This window comes from Thamnophis elegans, chromosome 1, assembly GCF_009769535.1.
Source record: "Thamnophis elegans isolate rThaEle1 chromosome 1, rThaEle1.pri, whole genome shotgun sequence".
In the NCBI taxonomy this organism is placed as follows: Eukaryota; Metazoa; Chordata; class Lepidosauria; order Squamata; family Colubridae; genus Thamnophis; species Thamnophis elegans.
Genome location: NC_045541.1, coordinates 131,601,950 through 131,625,931, shown reverse-complemented (window position 1 = coordinate 131,625,931; position 23,982 = coordinate 131,601,950). Strand labels below are relative to the sequence as shown.

Here is a 23,982-nt window from a genome sequence, read left to right as displayed (position 1 = left end):
TCTGTCTGTAGGCCTCTTCCTGTTTGCACACTCAAAATGGGAAGTTATAAGGACACACAAAAGCTAGCAGTAGAAAGAGAATCTTCTTGTTTCTATTTATAGAAGAGAAATAGATAAAGTTTCAGTTTATCTATTTAACTATTCAGTTATGATGGAAGATCTTCTCTTAGTTTCCAAGGCTTTCCCCCTTGCACACCAAAGGAAAAAAATGACACCTAGGTTATGTTCTTTGTAATGTCAATATATATTCATATCCTAAGAATGACAGCCTTATTTGTTCTTACAGAGGCTCATCTTAGTCCAGTGTCGCTTCTGACATTTGCCATCCAGATGACTCAGAGTGCTTGCAAGCAGGAGACACTCACCCACATATATCTCCTACCACTGTTCCACTGCCAAAATGGTATTTGGAGACATCCCAGCCTCAATCCAGAGAAAATACTGCATCTTCAAGCCAGCATCCCTTGATAAAACTGTTTTCCCTACATTAATCCAATTTCCTTTAGATATAAGTACTGTTTCATCATACAATTTCATGTATGAATTCTATGCTAAGTAAAGGAATGCTTTCTTTCATCTGTTCAAAATCTAATTAGCTTTATTGGATGATCTCTGGTCCTAATATCTGAAAAGAAGGGGGGGGATTTTCCAACTTTCTTCATGCTTTTATATATTTCAATCATGTCCCCCACAGTTGCCTTTCTTCAAAACTGAAGTCCCAAACTTTCTAGCTTTTTCTCATAAATATTTCCATTTGAGGTTTCTGATAGTTTAACACTGCAGTCTTCTGCAACATGATAGTCAATGTTTCATTCACTTTCACCTAGATCAGAAACAGATTCCAATGTAGCTGTTTCTGTTGGCAGAAAATTGATTCAACGCTTCAAAAGCATTTGGGAGAAGTATTTTGTGAATGCAGTACTGTCAGCAAAGGGATTTTGAGACATGAAGCTAAACATTATTTAAAAATAAATTAAAAACTAAGTTTCTTGTTCACTGTTGTCCCACTTTCATTCTGTCTGATTTACGCCCTGTTTTGAAAATTGCAGAAGTATTGCTTTTGAAAGCAGCCAAAGGCTTTATAGTACAGTGTTTCTTAACCATGGCAATTTCAGGATTAATGGACTACAACTCCCAGAATTCTCCAGCCAACATGCGGGAGACTTGCCAAGATTCGAAACCCTGTTATAGCAGAAGTCACAAAGCCACAGCTTGTAGGCCAAATGCAGCCCTCCAAAACCTTTTCTGAGATACCCAAGGCTACTTTCCAAAGGCAGCTTAGAAAATGAGCAGCACTGTCCATGGACACCTCTTCACCCCACAATCCATGCAACTGTAGATTTGCTCAGCTCCCAGGAAGGGCAGCAGGAAGGCAAGGCATTGCCAGGGAAGAAGGGCCACAATGCTGACATTGTCCTGGGGAGAGAAGAAAGCATGGTCAAGGAAGGGGGTCGAATTAATGAGAGTTTTTCTGTCTGGTAAAGGAAGGAAGGAGGGAAGGAAGGAAAGGAGGGAGGGAGGGAGGAAAGGGAGGGAGGGAGGGAGGAAAGGAAGAAAGGAAAGAAGGAAGAAAAGGAGGGAGGAAAGCAAGGAAAGGAGGGAGGAAAGAAGGGAGGGAGGAAAGAAAGGAAAGGAGCGAGGGAGGGAAAGGAGGGAGGAAAGCAAGGGAGGGAGGGAGGAAAGAAGGGAGGGAGGAAAGAAAGGGAAGGAGGGAGGGAAAGGAGGGAAGAAAGCAAGGGAGGAAGGAAGGGGGGAAGCGAGGGAGGAAAGGAAGGAAAGGAGGGAGGGGGAGGGAAGGCAGGAAGGACTGACAGGCAAAATGAAAGATAAAAAAGCAGGAAAGAAAAAAGAGTGAAGGAAAGAAATAGCTCTCTGTTCATCATAAGACAGAAGAAAAACAAGATTTAGGCAGGTCTTGGATTTCCCAGATTATATCATCCTAGATATGTCCTTGAAACAGATATTATCAACCTAGTAATAAAACCATATATTGGTATTCTGGTTGATAAAATCTCTGCTAGCTAGGCTAAATGATATGGCCTTATTTCATTGCTCTGCTTGCCACTTAACTCTATTTCATTGTTCAAGACTTTTATTTTTTGTCATTTATGTGTATTACCTTTATTTTATGTAATAAACATTTATTATGTTCATGCTATTAATATAATATTCATCATTTTTCTTTATAATTGGTGAGATTATAAAGATCAGTATAATACAATGGGGAAAAGGCAAAGAAAAGGAATATGTACTGTAATGTTAAGGGTTATTTTCTTTATACTGTAAATATATTAAAAAGCATTAGTATGGTCCTTAGCCAATTTGAATCACGATGAATCCTCATCGTGATTCAAATTTTTTCACACAAGGAGCCACTTTCTTTCAGTTCCTATATAGATTGGCTGAACAGGTTCTCCAGGAAATATTTTGCCCAATAATGATTAAAGTAAGTCTGGCATGTCTTTCAAAGGAATAAAAATTGAATGGACTAAGTTCCTTCCCAAATTGCTGAACAACTTGGCATTGGAAAAATAGAAGGCCATGATTTATTTTTGCAAGAAATAAACACAGTTCTTGCTGGCATCCTGCAATCTCTCAAGGGCAGGATTATAATTCAAAAAGAATGCTGGCTCCTTACTGATGAGATAAAAGTCTTCTCTCAGTATTAAACTGCTTTTTTATTCTTTAAAGTGAACGCCAACTGAAAAATTGAACTTTATACATTATATCAAGTTAGGGCCCTTGGAAAACCTAAATAAAGACCCCCAAAATACATATTAAGTACTAACGCTTCAAAATAACAATGAAGAATGCCAGGTCCACTCCAAACTCAAGCTCTGCTTTGTCTAATTCAGGGGTGTTAAACTCGAGTTCATTGAGGACAGCATCAGGGTAATATTTGACCTGGGGAGGGGCAGGAGGACATGATCAGAGGACATGGCCAGCTCGATGTCACTCCTGTCAGGGATGCTGACAGTGGTCCGAGCACTCTGCCAGGTAAAATGGTCTTTCGAGCTCCATTTTCAGTTGACACGGCCTCCTGCAACCTTCTGCCAGTGAAAACAAAGCTCAGAAGGGCTCCGTTTTCACTGGCAGAGGGTTGCAGGAGGCCGTGGCAACAGAAAACAGAGCTCGGGAGCCCATTTTCCCTGGCAGAAGCACTGTGGGCTGGTCCTTTGCTGTTTCCCGGGCCACCCCGTGGGCCAGATATAACTACCACATGGGCCGGATCCAGCCCCCGGGCCTTAAATTTGACACCCCAGTCTAATTTCTCTTACTATGTATTTGCTCTGTTTAAAACATAAATAATTGCATTAGAGTACAACTTAATTTTTCCCACATGGACATTGCAATATACAGTATATGGGTCTGACCATATACTAATTAGTTAATTTTCCTTATGGTTTCCTTCCTTATATAGACTGTATCTTGCATTACTGAAGAATCACGGCCCGCTCTATTCTGGATCCTTTCCAAAACTATCAGCTCAACAGCCAATCCAGGCAATATCTAAAACAGTGTTTCTCAACCTTGGCATTTGTAACATATATGGGTTTCAAATTGCAGAATTCTGAGAGCTGAACTCCACAAATGTTACAGTTTATAAAGTTGAAAAACTCTTCTAGAAGATGACTCCCTAATCTTTTGGGACTGGGAAAACATAATTGGAATTCTAAGAATTTCTTGTGTGCAGGAAAATGGTTTTTGTATTACAAAAACAGCTGTTATGCCAAATCAATTATAAAGATGATCTCCTCACAGACACAACTTTCACAACAAAACAGAGGAAATCACAGCTGGTGGCATTAATATTTCCTAAGACCAAACAGCAAAGCTTTCTGACCTTTTCACACTATAAAAGGAAGGGCGGAAAAGTATCATTCTCAGTATTAGCAATGTTCAAACTATGGGTGTTGTTGCTTAACTAGCCAAATCAGCATGTTTGTGTGCGCGCATATACACAATAGGAATATCAGTAGGGAAATCTCAAGCTTCATCTGTAAAAATTATTCAGAAAAATGCAGCACTAAGAAAACTTGGCATACACCATGATCAAAGGCTGGTAACTAATTCTTTCTGAGAAAGTAAAACAACAAAGAATTAGAAGGCATGGCATGAAGTGTCCCAGAAAATGGCATGACAGAAACCACAAACAGTATGTGCCACACTGCATTATTTGGAAAGGTATTTATGCATTCAATGTGTGGCATAAATAGCCACAATTTAATTTTAGGTGCTTTTAATTTCGGACAACTGTCTTGGGCATTGAGTGATTAATTAATTGAATAAGCAAGTATCAGACACATACAAACATTAAAGCAGATAAAGCAATGCCACAAGACAAGCTCAGTGTCTTAGCCACTGAGCCACCATGTCCCTTAGCAAAATGCTAGTCTTTGCTTATTCCTATGATCAATTTCCAGCAAATAAATCTCCTTTCTGCTATAACAACTGCATTACTGTTTCACTAGTTATTACTTAGGTCAAATTTTCACCCTCAGGAATGCTCAGATGCACAAAGTGATGCATTAATTTTCCCCCTTCTTATGAGTTTTAGCAGCTGAAGAGATTCCATAAGGAGAGAGAAATGCTGTTCTAGATTAAAAAAAAGTTTTAAAAGTTTGTGCTATACAAAGAAAGAACCAACAGAAGCTCAGAAATACTTACACACAATCCAATATTCCTGACATGCAGAAATCTTGCTGAAGCTGTTTTGAGAGTTCAAGTATTAATCCAAATAATTAAAGTTCTATGTTAAGACACCTAAGTGATAGCAAAGTATGAAGAGACCAAATATTGTACACAATCACAGGATTATGAGAAAACAGAAATGTGCATGTATTGATTGACATAATTTTAAGTAGAAATATGATCAATTCCTCATTGTGGAAATAGGGTTAAATGACCTATATGCCTGTTAACATAGCGGAGAAGAATGATGATGAACTGCCCAAATATTAAGTGTTGATTGGCAGCCTGAACTTCAAGTTCGCTGCTCTACTTTCATTTGTTTTATGTTTAATATGTACTTGCAACCTATTTTCTTAGAATTACACAAATGACCATTCTAGAAGAGAACATTATCATCAGACCAAGGAGTAGAGGACACAAATGATAGAAGCCAACTCAATTCCTGAAAGATGGTCTCAGCTGTGCTAAACTGCAAAAATTATACACCTAAAATATTCTGATGACTTCTCACCTTGCAGCCATAACAAAGTGCTTTTAATGCCTCCCTTTTCTCCATCAAGCATGTGGATCTACAAGAACTGATAGGAGTCCTTGCTCTATGTAACTTGGCATTTTGCTGCTGTAAAGTTTATCTTAGTTCTTCAAATACGTACCTAGATTTTATCTGAAAGTCGAGTAAAATAATTCTGAAGACACTACTGTATCCAGGGATAAATTGTTTATGCCTTTGCTGTTACTTTCCATTCAAGCTTACAAGTAGTTTTACAAACCTAGTAATTTCTGCAGAAACTATATTTTTGCTTGGAATCAATCTGCCCTCCTCTTTGATCCTAGAATTTTAGAAGTAATTAAGACTCAGTACCCAAATTTGCAATGTCCCTTGCATATAGTGTATGTGTGTGTGTGTGTGCGCGCGCATGTGCATCTTTGAGTCAGTCTCGATTCCTAATAACCGTTTAGGCAACATTTTAAAAGTGGTTTTCTTAGCAATATTTTAAAAGTGATTTGCTTACATTTTTCTAGGTCTGAGAGTGAGTGGTCCAAGAATGCCAATCTGTCTTTATGCCTAAAACCAGACCAGAACTCTGAATCTCCCAGAGTTTAGCCTAGAACCTTAAATGACCACATCAAACTGGTTCTCCCCTTGCAGTTACAGGTAGTCCTCAACTTACAACCATTCATTTAGTGAACATTTGAAGTTACAATGGCAGAGTGACTTATTACCATTTTTCATACTTATGACCATTTCAGCATTTCCTTGGTCACATGCTAAAAATACAGCTGCTTTGCAACTGGCATGTATTATGATGGTCACAGTGTCTAGGGATCATGTCAAAAGTGGTATTCAGCAGGTTCTGACCAGTTCTGGAGAACTGGTAGTGGAAATTTTGAGTAGTTCGGAGAACCACTATCTGCCTCCCGAGTCCCAGCTGTTCAGGAGAAAATTGGGATTTTGCAGTATCCTTCCCCTGCCATGCCACCAAGCCATGCCCATTTAACAGGTAGTAAAAAATGTTGAATCCCACCACTAGATCATGTGATAACCTTTTGACAACCTTTTAACCCTCTGACAAGCAACATCATTGGGGGAAGCCAGATTTATTTAACAATCCTATTACTAACTTAACAACTGCAGTGATTCACAACTGTGACAAGAAAGATTGTAAAATGGGGGTAAAACTCATTTAACAACCATCTTGCTTAGCTATGGAAATTTTGGGCTCGATTGTGGTTATAATTTGAGGATTACTTGTACAGTACAATGTTATAATTCATTTGATCGTACCAGTTTTTCCCAATCTGGGAAAGGCTATGCCAAAGAATGCTATCCACTCTACAGAATGGTATCACATGTTATTGTGAAATTTATCTCTTTGTACAGTCCACCGTTTATGAATGGACAGTTATTTATGAATTTTGTTCCCCAAATTTGCATGCTGCTCATTCCCAAATTGTTCTGATTAAGATCTGAAGTCCAATAAAACTGAAATGGCTCTAAACTTTTGCAAATCTGGCAAAATAATTTTTATGAATTATTTTCATGAATCCTACTTAGTTGCACTCTAAAGGAGCAGAATCATTTTCATTTGTTTTTGATCTGTGTACCTACTTGGATTTCAAGTTTCTAATCTCTATAACTCCATGCAAAACTTTTAGGCTTTTGCAATCCTTCCTCAATTCACTCCCTCTCTCAATACCTCCCTCAATGCCTGACTTCAAAAAAAAGGAAGCGGCAATTACCTAATACCTATTGTTTGCTCTGCCTTCATCTGCTTATCGTAGATGAAGATTTATGTATTTATTCATTAACCTTATTTATATAGCATTCTCTCATAACAGTGACTCCTAGAAACATACAAGCATTAAAACGTAAATCACATTTTGTGCAAGGATTAAAGCACAACCCATTTTGTACAAGTATAAAACAATAACCTTAATTACTGAGAAAAAAATACATAATCTATGTATCCATATAAACCTTTCCTTTTTAAATTCAAATAAGGGAATGTTCCATGATAATAATTCTTCTCAAAGTCTTTAGAAATTGGGCCGGATATGAATTTAATATATTACTACAGTATTTTGTTGGTTGCCCAGTCAGCCAGATGTTTAGACCAACCAATGATGATATTATTTTGGGTTGTTGTTGTTATTGTTATTATTGTTATTATTAACCAACCAATGTCTTTTGAACTTCATTCCTTCCCTACAATCCTCTGCTAATGCTCTTGTATGAAGTAGCATAATTTAAATGAGGTGTTTAGAACCAGGGTTTTTCTGTGGCTTTCAGATAAGCTGCTCAGAAAAAGGAATTTTAGTTATCAGGCATTTCCAGATATATCAGAAGAACACATAGAGTGTAGAAGAACACACATGTAATAAAATATACAGGTGGATGAATGAATGTTCTGAATAAGGCATATTTTATCAATAAGAGCAACATTACAACAGTAGCCCCATTCAACAGTAGCTTCAGGCTTCATTTGTAGATTATGCATCTGGTTAACATACCACTAAAGTCCACTTTGGGCTGCAAGTTATCATGAAATCAAACAAACTGGGTCACAATAACCAGTTTAAACCAAAGTATTTGACAAAACCCAATGATACTATACACAAATGGTTAAGTTCCTCTTAATACACTAAGAGTACATCTGCCTCAGTAATCTGCTGAGAAGGTTACTGGAAAAGTTTAAGCATGTGACTTTCTAGGAATCAGAGAGAAAGCTAGAGAATCAGCAGAAAGAGCTCCATGACTGTAGCCATAACAAACTTTTCATTAAAGGATACCACCTAGATCGATGATTTTCAAACTTGGCAATTTTAAATTGTGTGAACTTCAAATCCCAGAATTCACCAGCCAGCTAAGAAACAGAATTAGGAATACTCTAATATGAACAAATAAGCTTACTAAAAACTTCTAAAATAGCTTTTAGTAGATATAACTTTATTTTGGACATTGACTACTACAAAAGTATTCTCTACCAAAAAGAACAATTAGCAACTTTTCATAAGTAGAACAACCTTTGGATGAAAAAAATGGAAAGATAAATATCATGTAAATTAACCAGTCCCACAAGATCTAACAAAAGATAAATATATTCAATACAAAAACAATTTTGCAATATAGAGTTGCTTAAGTAGCTTACACATTCTCACAGTGTCAGCATGTTTCTGGGATGTCAGCATCCATTGTTCCTCTGCTCATTATGTAGGTAATTGTATTAGTAGGCTTTCAAAACATAACAGTTCAAACTGTCAAGATTCAGACCAGATATAATAATAAATCTCATTGCTATATAGACATTTAGCCTTATATTCAGAAATGGCTTCACTGCAGACAAAAATAAGGGCACACAGTTATATATTCAGTAGATATGCCTACTCTAGCACACATATATCTTACCCTCCATTGTCCCCCCCTTACTGTTTGTATTATACTTCTATGTCCTTTCTTCCTATCAAGTCAACAAAGTATGAATGTCCATTTCCTGATTTTGAAATTAGGAGGCATCCAAACAAAGTTGACATAATAGAATGGTTGAATCTGGGAACAGAGGTTCCCACTTCATCAAGTCTATTCCTTCAACACCTCCCTTCCAATGATCTCTTTCTCCTGATGGTCAATAGGGGCCTTGTAGGAGATCTTGATCACTGAAGGAACCAGAAAGTCTTCAGCAGAAGGTACGGACTGTAACCTGTTAGGGAAAGCATGAACCTTAGTAGACACTTAGGAGCCACCCAGAGTTTGTCGAGGATGGGAAGCCATATAAATGTTTTAAATAAATAAAATATTATCAGTAAACTTAAGTCATTGAGAAATGATCAGATTAATTATCTTGTTGATAAATCACATAGCAACAAAAGTATTATTTGAAGGTCACATCTGTTATCTCTGTTTTATTATCCAGGAAAAGAGAAAAGATAGAGCTTTACATGCAATAGATGAAGCAGAACTTTTTAAAAAGGATGGCATAAATCTGGGCAACTATTAGAAATTAGATTATTAAAGTAAGTCATAGTTCGAAAACACTTGATGAAAGAACAAAACAACTGTCTCAAGGGCATGGTAGAAGCCGTGGCAAGGGAATGAAATGGATGGACTATCTTGGAGAAGACATTAATTACCACCAGAGCAGTAATTAGGCTTTATATGGAGTTTTAAAGTGTAAGGAAATTGTTTCCCTAGACCTCTTTGGGGGAAACATGGTCACATATTGAGCACTAGGCAAGCAAAACATTTACAATGTTTTGCAGCATCCCATAGTCACAATTCATCTTCTTTTTTTGACAGAAACCGACATTTACTTCTGATTTCCAACAAAAAAAACCATATCCATTGTGGAAAATGAGTTCACAACTTCTGCTTTTCCTTAACAACTGCTACAAAACATTTTGTAAAATCAGGTCAGTTAAATAAGTCAAACACTACTGAAGTACAATTTTAAAAATATTAACATTTCTATAACCTTTAAGACTCCTCATCCCAAACTTCCATTGTTAACAATATCACTTTGGTTATTTGTTCATTTGTTTTCCTACACTAGTTCATGTGGTGTCTGGATCACATTTAATTATTTATTAGACTGCTATCCCACCTTTCCTTCAAAAATTGAAGGGGGCATATGTAGCAATAGCAATAGCACTTAGTCTTATATACCGCTTCATAGTGCTTTTATAGCCCTAAGTGGTTTACAGAGTCAGCATATTGCCCTCAACAATCTGGGTCCTCATTTTACCCACCTCAGAAGGATGGAAAGCTGAGTAGTCAACCTTGAGCCGGTGAGATTCGAACTGCCGAACTGCTGGCAGCCGCCAGTCAGCAGAAGTAGCCCCCAGTACTGCACTCTAACCATTTTGCCACCTCGGCACTTGCTCCTTCTGTTTTTCCCAACAATAGCAACCTTGCAAGTTAGATTGGGCTGAGAATGATTATTTGGCCCAAAGTCACTCAAGGAGGCTCCAGAGTTGAGGACAAACTAAGCCAGGTCTCCCTGTTCCTAATCCAACATAATCATTATACCGTGTTTCCCTGAAAAGAAGACAGTGTCTTATTTTTGACTCCCGAAATAAGCACTTGGTCTTATTTTCGGGGAGGTCCTTTTATTTTTGAGGTGCAAGAGGAAGCGAGTGTGGTCACTTCATGGCTTCTGCTTTGTTGCAATATTTTTGGGGAGGGCTTATTTTAGTGCATGCGCTCAAAAGCCCGATTGGGCTTAATATCCAGGGAAGTCTTATTTGCAGGGAAACAGGGTACCACACCACCCTTCCTCCCCTCTCAGAAAGTAGAAAGGCTTACATAACACATACCATCTATATGGTATGGTGAAGAAGACACAATTTGTGAAGAAGACACAAATGAATTGAATTGAACTTCATTTGGCCAAGTGTGATTAGACATACAAGGAATTTGTCTCTGGTACAGAAGCTCTAACCAGTCATCATCATCAAGGGATGTCGTTATCCAAGAAAGTTTCTAGTATACATTTTTGAAGTTTAGCACCAATCCTATTCTCCATCCTGTAAGGTCTGCTTTCACAGACATTCTTCTTCTTAGGTTTAAAGCTCCCTCTCCCATGGCTCAGGTGGTTTGGCTTTGTCTGGAGGCTTTCCTTTAAATTCTAATCCAGTTTGCATACTTGTAATTCCCTGATCCAGTGCCTCTGCCTATGGAGACCTTTCACTCACAAATCTACAATATTGAAAGAAAGTGCGCTCTCTCCCCCCCCCCTTTTCTCTGTGTGTGTGTGTGTGTGTGTGTGTGTGCTTTTTGTCTGACTTTTTTAAACTACAAACTTTTCTTGAGGGAGGGGGGGGGAGAACGAGAGTGTCAAGGCCTTTTTGGTTCTCTCTTTCTGCCTGAGGATAAGCCACTTCTTCCTTTATCACATCCCTCTCTACTAGCCGGCTATTTCCTTTTCCTACCTGGTTGCCAAAGACAGCGATGGAGCAGGCGCTCGAGATCTCTCGGGGCCCAAACCAGACGGACGCGATGCGGGACGGCATGCCCAGGATGAAGACTTGCGCCAGGGAACAGATGACCTGGCCCAGGATGGTGACTGGGAAGAGATGGGGCTCCGCGCTCCCCGTCTTCACCCAAGCTCCTAAGCAGTTGAGGGCGGACCCAGCCAGGGCAATGAGCCGCAGCCCCTTCAGGTCGAGGAGCCAGGCAACCGGGAACAGGAGTGGGATGTAGACGACCATGTAGCACATGGAGAGCCAGTCGACAGCCAAATGGGTCACACCGTAAAAGTCGGCAAAGATCAAGTTGATGCTGCCGTACTGGATCCACTGGAAGGCGTTGCAGAAGGAGTAGGAGCTGAAGAGGACAACGATCACCCACCGGCGCCAGGTCAGGCGGACCTCCGGCACCAATGCCGGGATTGACCCGTTCGGAGCCTCCGCTTCCACCAGCTCCGGCTTAGCCTCTTGCACGATATCGGGCTTCTCTAGACACCCCATTGGCCCGTCTGGTTGAGTTCTGTCTCCCGGACTAAAAGAGAGATTCTGCACCAGAGGCTCCTACGGCTTCCTGAATGCTAAAGCTTCGACTTGTTTTGGCTTCTCCCCCCTGTTAATCCCCGTTTTATAGGCGGCCCTTCCATGCCTCCCTCTTGGCTCAGCGCTTTCGAAACTTTCCGAACTGCCCTTGGCACGTGATTCAATGCCCCGCCCCGCCGGAGACGGGACTTCTGCCGTCCGACGGGGGGGGGGGGGTTAGTCACCTGTCTTACCCCGCCACGCCTCTCTGGCCGTGGATTGGCCCTCGATGCCCCGCCCCCTTCGGAGAGGCTCCTTATTTCTATGGAAACGTTCTCTCGCTCTCTTCATCCTCGGTCCTTGAACGGAGTGGGTGGGCTGATAGCGATCGCCTGAGTCTGGTCTTCGGAAAATCCCTTTGCCTCTTATCTCCCGGGCGCTGGACAACCAACTCCTGCTGCGTACCGTTTAGCAGGGGGACTTTGTCCTCACCCGGTCGAAGAATATCCCGTTCGCTTTAGAGCAGCGGGTCCCCAAACTTGACACCTTTAAGACTTGTGGACTTCAACTCCTAGAATTCTCCAGCGAGCTGCTGGCTGGAGAATTCTGGGAGTTGAAGTCCACAAGTCTTAAAGTTGCCAAGTTTGAGGACCCCCTGTTTTAGAGCATTTCGTGGGAAGATTCTGCCTGGCAGCTCACTTGCAGGGCGCTCTGCTTAGAAAAGACTCAGCTGCTCAATAGCCAGTATCCTCCGCACATCGGCCTATTCAGCGTTATTATAAAGCAATACATTGTATTTGCAAAGAAACGTTGAAATCTTTCCCTGACCTCCGTTCCAAGCGCTGACACCCACACGCCATGTTGCAAGCAAAACTTCATCCTAGTAGCAGATCATGCTTCTGATTTAAATAATTCACCAGAGGCTAATGGAGAAGGAGTGACTCTAGGTAGGAAGGCCGGCTAAACATTGTGAATAAGAAGATTCAAGGAGATCTACTAACAGAGTTAACAGATTAACAGAGTTGGAAGGGACCTTGTAGGTCATCTAGTCCAAATCCCCCCCCTCAAGCAGGAGACCATACACCATTTCTGACAAATGACAGTCCAATCTCTTCTTGTTTAATTTTAGAAAGATGAGCTTTCTAAAGGGATAAACAGCCACCCCTTAAAGCATCCTTCCCCACCCTGGTGCTTTCCAGATTGGCATTGCCACTCCCAGAATTCATGCCTATCTCCCATTCATAAGTTATGTGAGCCTATAAGTATCAGTAGTGGGGAATGTGGGAAAGTTCTGGGAAGACTGTGATGGTAACTGAGCTTGTGCAGCATGCCAAGTTTTCTTAGCTTACTGAATAAACCACATTAAAAAGGGTTCATACAACAAACTAAGACAAAACTAGATAAATAATGTAATGTATCTGCTTTAAACAATTATATGGCTGCCTATCACAGATAATGTGACTCCAGGCCTTACCTGCACCACCATATTCAGGACCAATTGCAGCTTCTGTAATGGGTCAATCCAAACTTGGTTCTCACAGTGTTGGACCAAAGCCTGTTCTTCCCTATTCAGGATCCTCCGGTTTTTAGGCACTTAGACAGCCAGGAAAAAAGATGCACAATTGAATAACATCAGAACATCAGCTTCATCTTCCAGAGGTTCCTTATAAATCAGACTAAACCGGACCACTAACACTAGAATCAACACACAACCAGATTCTATATAGATGCAATGTAGTTTAAGGCCATCCCCCCCATTGCCTCATTCCAAGAAGTGACCAAGACCTCAGCTGAACCATGTTTCATCCATGTTGCCTGTTTAGCAATGTTACATTTATGCAAGTTGAAGTATTAGATGTCTGATCTGATCCATAAATATTCTTATGTACCTTACCTCAATAGTTTATTTCATTTGGTCAGCTCTGTACAAATGCTAGCATCTTCATAGCATTTAGAAGATTCGTTTTAATTCACCATGCTTTCAATCCCAGTTAAATCTTCTTGATATTCATTCATCTCAAGAGAGGTTGATTTATTATTACCGTTCTTTTGAAATATTATAATGTATTATCATACACACACACATACCCCATCTTATTTGAGCAGACTGTAAAATAAGCACCAGCCTAAAAGGAGTTGGAGATGTGCAATATTGATCTCTAAACACTGTTTTATTTCTAAGTAATAAGAAATCAATTTCTGAAGGCTTCTTATCTTTCATCATGGGTAACAGCCAAACATGGTGCATTGGTTAGAGTATTCATTAATAAGTTTTATTTCAAAGTTAGTTTGTCAGAATTCCAAATAGCATCCTCAATCAAATAAGAATCCGAGGCTAGAGATTCCTCAAAGTTCAAATTTATTAAAGAAGCCATGTTGGCACATCTGGGAAAATCTGAATCTGAAAGCTTCCAGGCTTTCCCCACCCAGTTGAAAGTTCAAAACCCTGTCCCAGCACCCACATGCCCATCACATGGCCCAACCAGCCCCTGTCATGAAGGAAAATTCCTCCCATCCACATCTGTCCAGGTGCAGGGACAAAATAATCTTGACTTTCTGAGAAGGAATGTTATTTTGGCTACATATCTCCCATGCTCCATACAATTTCCCACTCCCAGTTTCCCACAGAAGACTGTTTGAATATGTGGCAGGCTTGGGTACTTGCACAATTTTGGCATACATAAAAAAGGTTCACCATCACTGCTATAGAATATGACATAGTCTTTGGAAGTTTGCATTTTCCAAGCCAACCCAACTAGGCTTAAAAATACTCAGTCCTTTTCTCAATCCTGCTGTTACTATGTTCAAACTGAGCTACAAAATATTAGGAAGGAAGAGGACTCATTGCTGATGTGTCACCTGTAGATTCTGACAACCATTAAACAAGTGTCAATGGTATTTGTTTGAAATATCCTCTGCTTACAGCTCGATTGAGAATTTTTTAGATGTATTGCTTAAATATTATGCAAAATATTAGTAAACAAGGGAAACGATGGTAGCATTACACAAAATTCAAACGTCTTCTGGTGTGTATATACACTACATAACACTACTAGAGCATGACAACTTTATAAACTATTTAAAGTGATTTAGTGTAATAGTTAATAGTTAATTAATAGTTTCTTTTAATACTTCCTGTATTCTGAGATATTTTATCCTACAAATGAAACCATCAAGTCCTTCAAATTAAGTTTTCTAATTGTCCTTTTTTAACCAAATCTATCCATCCGTCAAAAGCACTGATTGCACTTTAGACCCTGTTTCTTCCAGTAACTTCCCACTTGGAATGTTTGTTCTGGCTATCTTACACTGGTGGCATTGAATCTTGGCTGTCCCCTACTAAGTTCCTTTGCAAGGGCCTTCTGGGGAAAGAAATGATTCGAAGAAATTAATCCCATCTATCAGAGTTCCTAAACTTTTTACCATCTCACTTCCCTTTAGTGTAATATTAATGTACACAATTCTCCATAAAACATAAATACCAAAATGAACACAAATGAACAATGGAAACAATATAAGGAAATTTTGGAGTTATTGTAGCATTTATGTACAACATAAAGGTTCTTCATACGTCCCGTGGACTCGGTCTGCACTTCTCCAAGCGAGCTACACCTCACAGTTTGAAAAATCTTGCCACAACAAGGAAACTTCTGTCCAAACCATGGTTCAGTATTTGATACGGTCAGATGGATCAACATTTATCATTCAGGGTGGCAAATCTAATTAGTTAAAACTTAATGCCAGTAATTATTTCTTCAGTGTTTTCTGACACATTTGAATTGATTTAGACCCAAAACAAGAAGGAATATTTTACATTGATAGAAGATGCAGTCCAAAAGAAGTAGGCATGAATTCAAACAAACACTGTTGTTTTGTGAAATTCAGACTGTCTGGCTCTATTCTAAGATTGGAGGAGAACAAAGTCTAAGATCAACAGTTTGTTTGTTTGTTTATAACATTTCTGACTGACTCAATCTCAAGTTGTTGTGCAAAATATGGTTTGACTTCATGCTACTTGAGTGTTCCCTTATGGGCCTTGCTTATTCTGAGAGAAGAAAGGGGAAATGTCTTTTCCCCATGACAATATAACATTTCAGCTTAGCCCCAAATTTAGTTTATTTTTTAGACAATGACTGTATATCAGTTACTAAGTTTTCATTTAAAAATTTTGAATTTATATTCCGTTCTTATGAATTTAAGGACAAACAAAGACCAAGCAAATGCCTACAGCATCCTGCCACTACCAAAGTGCCTCAGTGTTACCTGCTGCTAAAGCAGGTGAGCCCCAAAGAATCCTCTCCAGCCGAGCTCATGCTGCTCATTCTCCATTGGTTTGTTCAGGCTAAATAACAAAGTAGTTGTGGAATTTTTTTATGTCCTACATTGCTGTAAGTTCAGTTCAGGAAAGAGCTTTATCCCGAAGGCTTGCAATGTGTGCATCAGCAAAACTGTCACACACTGGGCATACTGCATCCAGTCAGGCATAGAATGGGCACAATGAAGAGAACGAAGCAAGTTATTAAGACTCTTTATTCTCTTGGAGTTAGCAAAAGTAAAATGTGGGTCCACATTCCCCAGCTAGTAAAGGGATGGGTAATTGTGCAAAAACGTAGCACATTGTCTTCAAAGCCTAAACCTGAAAAATACATCTTCACTTTCCTGAAGTCTGGAGGGCTAAAGAGTTAAAATCCAAGTTGCAAGTTTATTGCCAGGAAGGACAACAGTATTATAAATGCACTAGAACACATTCTTATACTTAAAATCACTTTTTATCTAGCCCCCAAAACAGTCATTTTTGAGGTCCAGAATCCCACTTAATTTAGGCAGCCAGGAATACTGTGAGTCAGTTGGTTGCAAAATGATATTACTAAAAGGAACAAGCTGAAAGTTTTTTGTGGGGAGAGGGGTGTTACTTTTTTCCTAGTTGCTGGGACAGGCTTTTAGTCTGAGCTGACTATATAAAAGGTTTACAGGTTGTTTTAACATAACAAGGGAAATAGCTGATTGGCCTGCCACGATTTTTCATTATTATTTTAACATAGCCTTTTTCAGCTCCAACCATCACAGAGAAAGTGTGTTCCCCAATTTTAGAAATTACTGAGGACCCCCCAAAAGAGCTTTTATTTGTATAGGTTGTATATATCAATATTTGCCATATTAAAAATTAAAAATTAAACCACACATTCACTGCTGCTCCTGCTTCTCATGATTGCTTGAAGGCATTTTATATTGTATTATTTTTCAACATAGGCTGACAAATTATTTTGATTTTTGTGGATCTCTGAGAAGGTCTTGGGAAATCCCCAGAGATCCTAGGACCACACTTTTAAAAATATGGCCAATACACTATACATATTTAGAATTACTATAGTGTCATCTTTCTCCACTTGGTTCCCTTCCAATATGATGGAACTACAACTGGAATTTTGAGACTTGCGATTTTGGAAAAAAAATGCTTTTCTGTTATTTGCTCCTATGTATGCTAAAACTGTGGTGAATATTATGTCCACTTACATAGTACCGTAATAAGTCCAAGTGACATTAGTAAGTGTTATCTCTGTGTAAACATGCATTAGGTTATTAAGTTTGGGGAAGCATTTTCTGATTCATATATGCTCCAAGAAATTGCCCATTGTTTTTTTCTCTTTAATAGGGCTTTTATTCAGTTCTTTTGGTATATGTCTTATCTTCTTTGCTTTCTTACAAAACCAGCTTTTCTTACAAATGTGTCAAGGTCAGTCTACCTCAATCTTCTTGTCAGATTTGCTACAAAGCTAACATGTACTTGGGGCAATTTCAATTCAAGAGAAATTAAATTACTTTTTGTTTGGAAATAAAAAGAGGGTGGCAGATAGTGGCTGTGTGCGAGATATGCCCCGTAGATGGACTGCACTGACATAACTTTGCTTTTTAATGTAAGGGGAATAGTTTCCTAATTGGTCACTTGTCTTAGGTAAAAATAATGCAGTTCTTGAAATGAAATCATTTGAATACATAAGCAGGATTTCCCAAACTTTATACGTACCTTCTAGATATATTGAACTTGAATAACCTTCACCCTTAGTTGTGCATGCTACTTATAGGAAATATAAACCAACACACCTGGAATGCTCCACGTAGAAGAACTGTAGCAGAAGAAAACAAACTCTGGGGCAAAATGCAAAATGCAATGGAATAGAAGTAAAAGTGATGAGATGGTCACCAGATTTGAACATATGTGCACAACAATGAAAAATGTGTGCACATGAGTCATTGGGTCATGGAAAGAATGTAAACATTGCCTTGCTGGACCAGGTCAGGGTCCATCTAGTCTCACACGCTAACACTAGCCAGCAAGATGTTTTTGAAAAGCTGAGGTTTTCTCCTTGCCCTGCAATCTTGGAATGTAGCACTGTAGTTTCCTGCCAAACCAAGGGAGAGGCGTACTTCTGAAGTGTGTGCTTGGGCAGACAAATATCTTCAGCCACTCTACCAGCAAGTAACAGCAGCATTTCACTTTATATTAACAATACTGCTGTCAGACCTCAAGAGTCAAGAACAATTAAAGATATGTGGAATTACTTCCAAGCAGTTTCCCTTATTGTTCCTCACCTATGGACAGAAATCTGGCCAAATTAAAGTAACTATTTGCATCACCACAGACCTACTCTGAGAATTGGGAGGATCCTGCTTAACTCTCTTTCTCCTGACCAAACTATCTAAGCTTCATTGCATCTTTGCTCTCTGGAATGCAGACCTTCCTTCCTGGGAATCCAAATTGCATACCTGGTGAATTATTGTGAATATGAAGTGTTAGCAGTCACGGCCTAATAGCAAACAACAAGCAAAAGTTCATGCATTTTTTTAACTCTGTTTCCTGGGAATCCTCACTAATAGCTATGCCTTCAAATCAAGGCATTAAATCTACTTACTAATTTCTTTTACCAAGTTATTATTTCTTCCTTCAATGGCTAATACAAAGGGCTTAAGAAGATAGTACATACCATCACTCAGGCTGGGGGGACAAAATTTAAACCCCTCAGAAAGGGCCCGCAACTTGGGAGTCCTCCTGGATTCACAGCTAACTTTTGACCACCATCTCTCAGCTGTGACCAGGGGGGCATTTGCCCAGGTTCGCCTGGTGCGCCAGTTGCGGCCCTACCTGAATCGGGAGGCCCTCACAACAGTCACTCGAGCCCTTGTGATCTCTAGGCTGGAATACTGTAATGTGCTCTACATGGGGCTGCCCTTGAAGAGCATCCGAAGACTTCAGCTAGTCCAGAATGCGGCCGCGCGAGTGATCGTGGGCGCACCACGGTTCGCCCACATAACACCGATCCTCCGTGAGCTGCACTGGCTACCTGTTGGTCCCCGGGTGCACTTCAAGGTCTTACTCACCACCTATAAAGCGCTCCATGGTAGTGGATCTGGCTATTTGAGAGACCGCCTTCTGCCAATTACCTCCCTGCGTCCCATAAGATCGCATAGAGTTGGCCTCCTCCGTATTCCATCCGCCAGTCAGTGCCGACTGGCGACTACTCGGAGGAGAGCCTTCTCTGTTGCGGCTCCGACACTATGGAACAATCTCCCCGTGGAGATTCGTACCCTCACCACCGTCCAGGCCTTCCGTACAGCCCTCAAGAACTGGCTAACCCGTCAGGCCTGGGGATAATCTTATTTCGCCCCTCCCGAATGCTGAGTGAATGTTGAGTTTTATTGTCTAATTTACTTTGTGCACATTTCTTTTTTTGTATTGTCCTACACTCCCCTTCCTTTTTTGATTGTAAGCCACCCTGAGTCCCCTCAGGGAAAAGGGCGGCCTATAAATAAACTACAAACTACAAACTACATAGTACATCTTCTTAAGCCCTTTGCACTAAGAAACACTAACACAAAAAGAAAAGAGATTGGAAGTGTGGAGGAAAAAGCTAACCCAGGGATTAGTTCTTAGTTTCATACAGTTGCATAATAATCAATAAAGATGAAAGCAATTTTAAAAGAAGGCAATACATTACTGGTATATGAGCAGAGTCAATGCCATAACGTATTTTCCTATCTTTTTCTTTACTGTGGCCTCACTTAATAGTTGAACAACAGAACTGTTTGATGTTTATGAACCAGGAAATATCTTCTATTATACTGAGTCAAAATAAAGCTGTTAAAGCACTTGAGACAATATTGCAAATACAGAAAAACAAATAAAGAATGGTTGTGATTCCAAGGCAAGTATCTGGTTTATTTGCCATGATGGAATTTTTCAAAAATGCCAAGATAGCTGAACAAAAAGGGAGCTGGTGTGTGGAAGATAAGCTTAAAAACAACATCTTATATGTTAACAACAGGGGTGGAACTGCATTTCATGTGAAGGAAGTGCATGTGTATTGAAAACTGAATTATAAGAATTGGAGGATGAGGATTCAATTCAGTGGATAAGAATATAAAAAAAGGAAAACAAGGATATTATTGTGGGATGAGAGACTAAATGCTATAGATGACTATATTAGGCAGAAAATCTGGATGACGCTTTTCTGGCCCAGATTATAGAATTTTCTGGGAAGAGATATATAATCACATTGGAAGATTTTAACTACCGTACATGCAAACTGTTGGAAAATCGATTCAATCAAGATTGGAAAGTCTCCAAAAATCAGTGGTCTCGTTTTCACTGTTTCTTGTTTCAATTTCCAGAACACATATAAGTCCACTGGAAATGCATTAATCTTCAGTAGGTATGTGAATTAAATGTAGATTGACTCATATTTATTTGAGAAAATGAAGCGGCTTCTCTAATCTAGCCTTGAAATTTTCCGATAATCTCCACTTCCAGCCCACATTAACTTTTAGAGGCAGCCTAATGCTGTGCTTAACTCAGCCTAAAATGTCTACTCAACATTCAGATTTAGTACAATTCAATATATTTTAATCCTCTCATTTTACCCATAAGCAAAAAACTGATTTGTTGACTCACTGCACTGGTTGAGAGCAATGCTTTCATGAAGAAGATGAAATAACTTCAGTACAATATAGAAGTGACTGATGTGCCATGTGAAAATGCATAACTATGAGACTCTGGTTTCTTCACTCCACCATCTCTGTTTAAACAGTACCTCTTTTAATGGTGAGCCTGATGATGTGATCCAAGCCAAATGTATAGTAATATATTTTTCTAGTGATACAAGGCTAACTAAATGAACAAGAGAAAAAGTTTAATGCATAATAATCAGAATTATTCATCGGATTAATTGTCTACATTATTAATTTAAATGACTAATATTTGATCTGAGTGTATTGTACCAGAAATGCACAATTACCTGTGAGTCAGTTTACTGAACTCAATAAATTTTAATTCTAAACAAAAGCACAGCATTTCACTGTTAAAAGCTAAACTAAGGTAAAGCTAAAGGTTCCCCTCACACATATGTGCTAGATGTTCCTGACTCTAGGGGGCAGTGTTCATCTCCATTTCAAAGCCAAAGAGCCAGGACTGTCCAAAGACGTCTCCGTGGTCATGTGGTCGGCATGACTAAACATCAAAGACACAAGGAACACTGTTACCTTCCCACCAAAGGTGGTTCTTATTTTTCTATTTGCATTTTTACATGCTTTCGAACTGCTAGGTTGGCAGAAGCTGGGACAAGTAATGGGAGCTCACTCCATTTCGCGGCACTAGGGATTCGAACCACTGAACTGCCAACCTTTCTGATTGACAAGCTCAGTGTCTTGCCACCGAGCCACCGCATCATGTCACTGAGTCACTATGCTCACTGGAGATGAGCACTGCCCTAGAGCTGGAAAGACTCTGTGTAGGGGAACCTTTACCTTTATGCATACTATACAGTGTTACTATTGCAGCTCCTAGTGTAGCCAACAGGTGTCAGCATAGATCACAAAGCCAATAGGAGAAGGTAGTGGTTCTAGGAATTGTAGTTTGTTTCAGATTTTAACTTTGCAAATGTTTGTTAATTGTTAAAATCCTGTTTAAGCCTGTATAATTGGAAAAAGCTGCATCTCTTTGGTGGTGAAAATGACATTGATACAAACATTTTTGAAATATTCTTCAAAAGAGAGTATCTGGATATTATCTTCCAATAAATGAATGCTCTGTGAACAGGAATGGCCACATGGACATCATATTGTGCATAGGTGTATCCAAAGGAAGCAATTAAAGCACCATAAGCATTCAACATTCTTCTAAATCTCTATGTCTCTAAAAAAAAGTTGTTTCCCATAACTTATGAATTGAGCAAACTCAGTCCAGTTAGTTTACTGTGTAAGCCTCATAAGAGTAGAATCTGGTTGACTACCTTCTTGCCTCATAACCAGAGTAAGGCCAAGACCGGTTAGTACTTGGACAAGAGGAAATTGAAAAATTCCCAGAAGAATGTAAGGAGAAATGAGTTTTATGTTTTGCCAAGAAACCTGCATGACTATGTTAATGAAGTCACTAGGAGTTGAGCTTCATTGAAAGAAAAGTTACCTTATTCCATCAGACTGCTGCTGGATCTTGAATTATGAGCTTTTCTTTGGACTTCAAGGGCTTCTGCTGCCCCGTATGTGATTTTGGTTTGTATACTGGAATGACACTAAAGGATTCTGGCTGTAGCCTCTGAATGAGAAGTCCTTTGAGAATGCAAGAATTACAGTACTGCAATCCGGATTTCTGTTCAAGTGTTAAGTAAATCGCTTTTTCAACAGGCCAGATGAAAATAAGCAGCATTGAAGCCTTTGGTAGCTTTTATAGTATAAATATTAAAACTAGCATTTCTCCTTTTCTCCTGAGATCATATTTATCCTTATTCTTTGAGAAAGATATACATGACAACTCTGTTGTTTTTCAAAATCATAGGCTGTGAGGGATACCTCCTTGTGTATGTCAAATTGATTAGGAGATTGTATCTTCTTAAAGGTGTCTTTTCCATTGTCTAATACTCTGTGCCCAAATAATTAACACAACAAATTCCAGAGTTCTGATATCCAATCCATCAGGTAAGATAACTGCAGTCGCTATTGTAAAGGAATTTAGAGTTGACCTTGGAAAAATAATGTCTGTCTCTCAAGGGGGAAAGGAGCAAACTGTTAAAGAATTTTGAGAGGTGATTACACAGACCTATAAAACGATAAGAAAGGAACTCAAAATAACTAGCCAGCGGGGAAAGTATCTACGGTATCTGGACTTTTTACTGGGCATCCTTTTATATAATTCCCCAGCTATTAAAATAAGCCAAAAAACCCCAACCGGGGGGTATTTCATGGGGTTTTCCATTAGCATTTGTCCCTACATTTTTGGACAAATTATTTTCATATCACTGGAAATAAACCCCTGATGGTAACAGATATTTGTATAACAATGGAATATGTTCTCCAAAACAAGGACAACACGTTCCTTTGTTTATCAAAGCTTTTGAAAGAAAAATGTGTTTGTTATTATGTGTAGCAATTCAGAATCATCCAAGCCTCTAGTTTTCCTGAAAATGGTAAGATTAGCTTTGAGATCAGCTAAATAGAATGGAAACAAAACTATTCATCCAGAATTTAATTTTTAATTTTAATAAACACAGAGGCCTTATACATAGTGCTGATCAGTGCTACCACTCAATACAAGGATCTGCCAAATCTGATAATACATTCACGGGACTAAAAGTCAGTTGGGGAAAACATAGTTCTGGTGCTTTTATGTAACAGGGTGTTACTTCTAATTCCTGCATCACAGGGTTACCATATGTAGATGTTAAACTCTCCTTTCAAATCAATTAAAGGACCATACAATTTGCATCTTTTATGTATTATAGGATTAGTAGCTTTTATGGCCTCTAATTTCTATAGTTGCATAGTCAGTGTCCAAATGGAGTCCGAGAACTTGTAGTTTCATATAAATAAATATATTTTACATTTCTATTTACAGCAAACAAGATTGTCAGGCACTTCATGACATAAATCGTCAAGAACAGCACACAAAAAACAGAAGAAAAAAGCAGGAAAAAAGGAAACTCTCCCTTTACACCCAGCAACCAATCATAATGTAGATTGCCTCCGGCACTCTCCAGCCAATCAATTACAACTGTGTGTTCTGGTCCATCATACACTTTACTGTTCCAGCTATTAAATATCTTAACAGGATACCAATGGAGTTCTAAACCCAGACTAGGAAAAGAACAAATATTTATTATTTCTTTCTCAACTCCTGCAGTCCTGCTTGCCTCCCATCCCCACCTCACATTCATAACTAAGACTGAGTAAAGAATAGGCACCTCCTAATTATGAGAGGCAGTTAGAACTAGTAATTAATGCATCAGGCTAGAAACTGGGAGACCCACCTTAGCAATGAAAGCC

The 23,982-nt window shown here is 39.2% G+C and overlaps 1 protein-coding gene across 2 annotated transcripts in view; it reads right to left on the bottom strand.

The window, feature by feature from the left end:
- The window catches only part of FLVCR2 (FLVCR heme transporter 2), a 46,680-nt gene extending 34,839 nt beyond the window's left edge, over positions 1–11,841 (bottom strand). For both annotated transcript variants that reach the window (XM_032231750.1, XM_032231759.1), the window contains exon 1: positions 11,119–11,841. In XM_032231750.1, the coding sequence (XP_032087641.1) occupies positions 11,119–11,655 (537 nt within the window). In that variant the 5' untranslated portion in view covers positions 11,656–11,841. The remainder of the gene's footprint in view (positions 1–11,118) is intronic.
- Between the last annotated feature and the right edge of the window lie 12,141 nt (positions 11,842–23,982).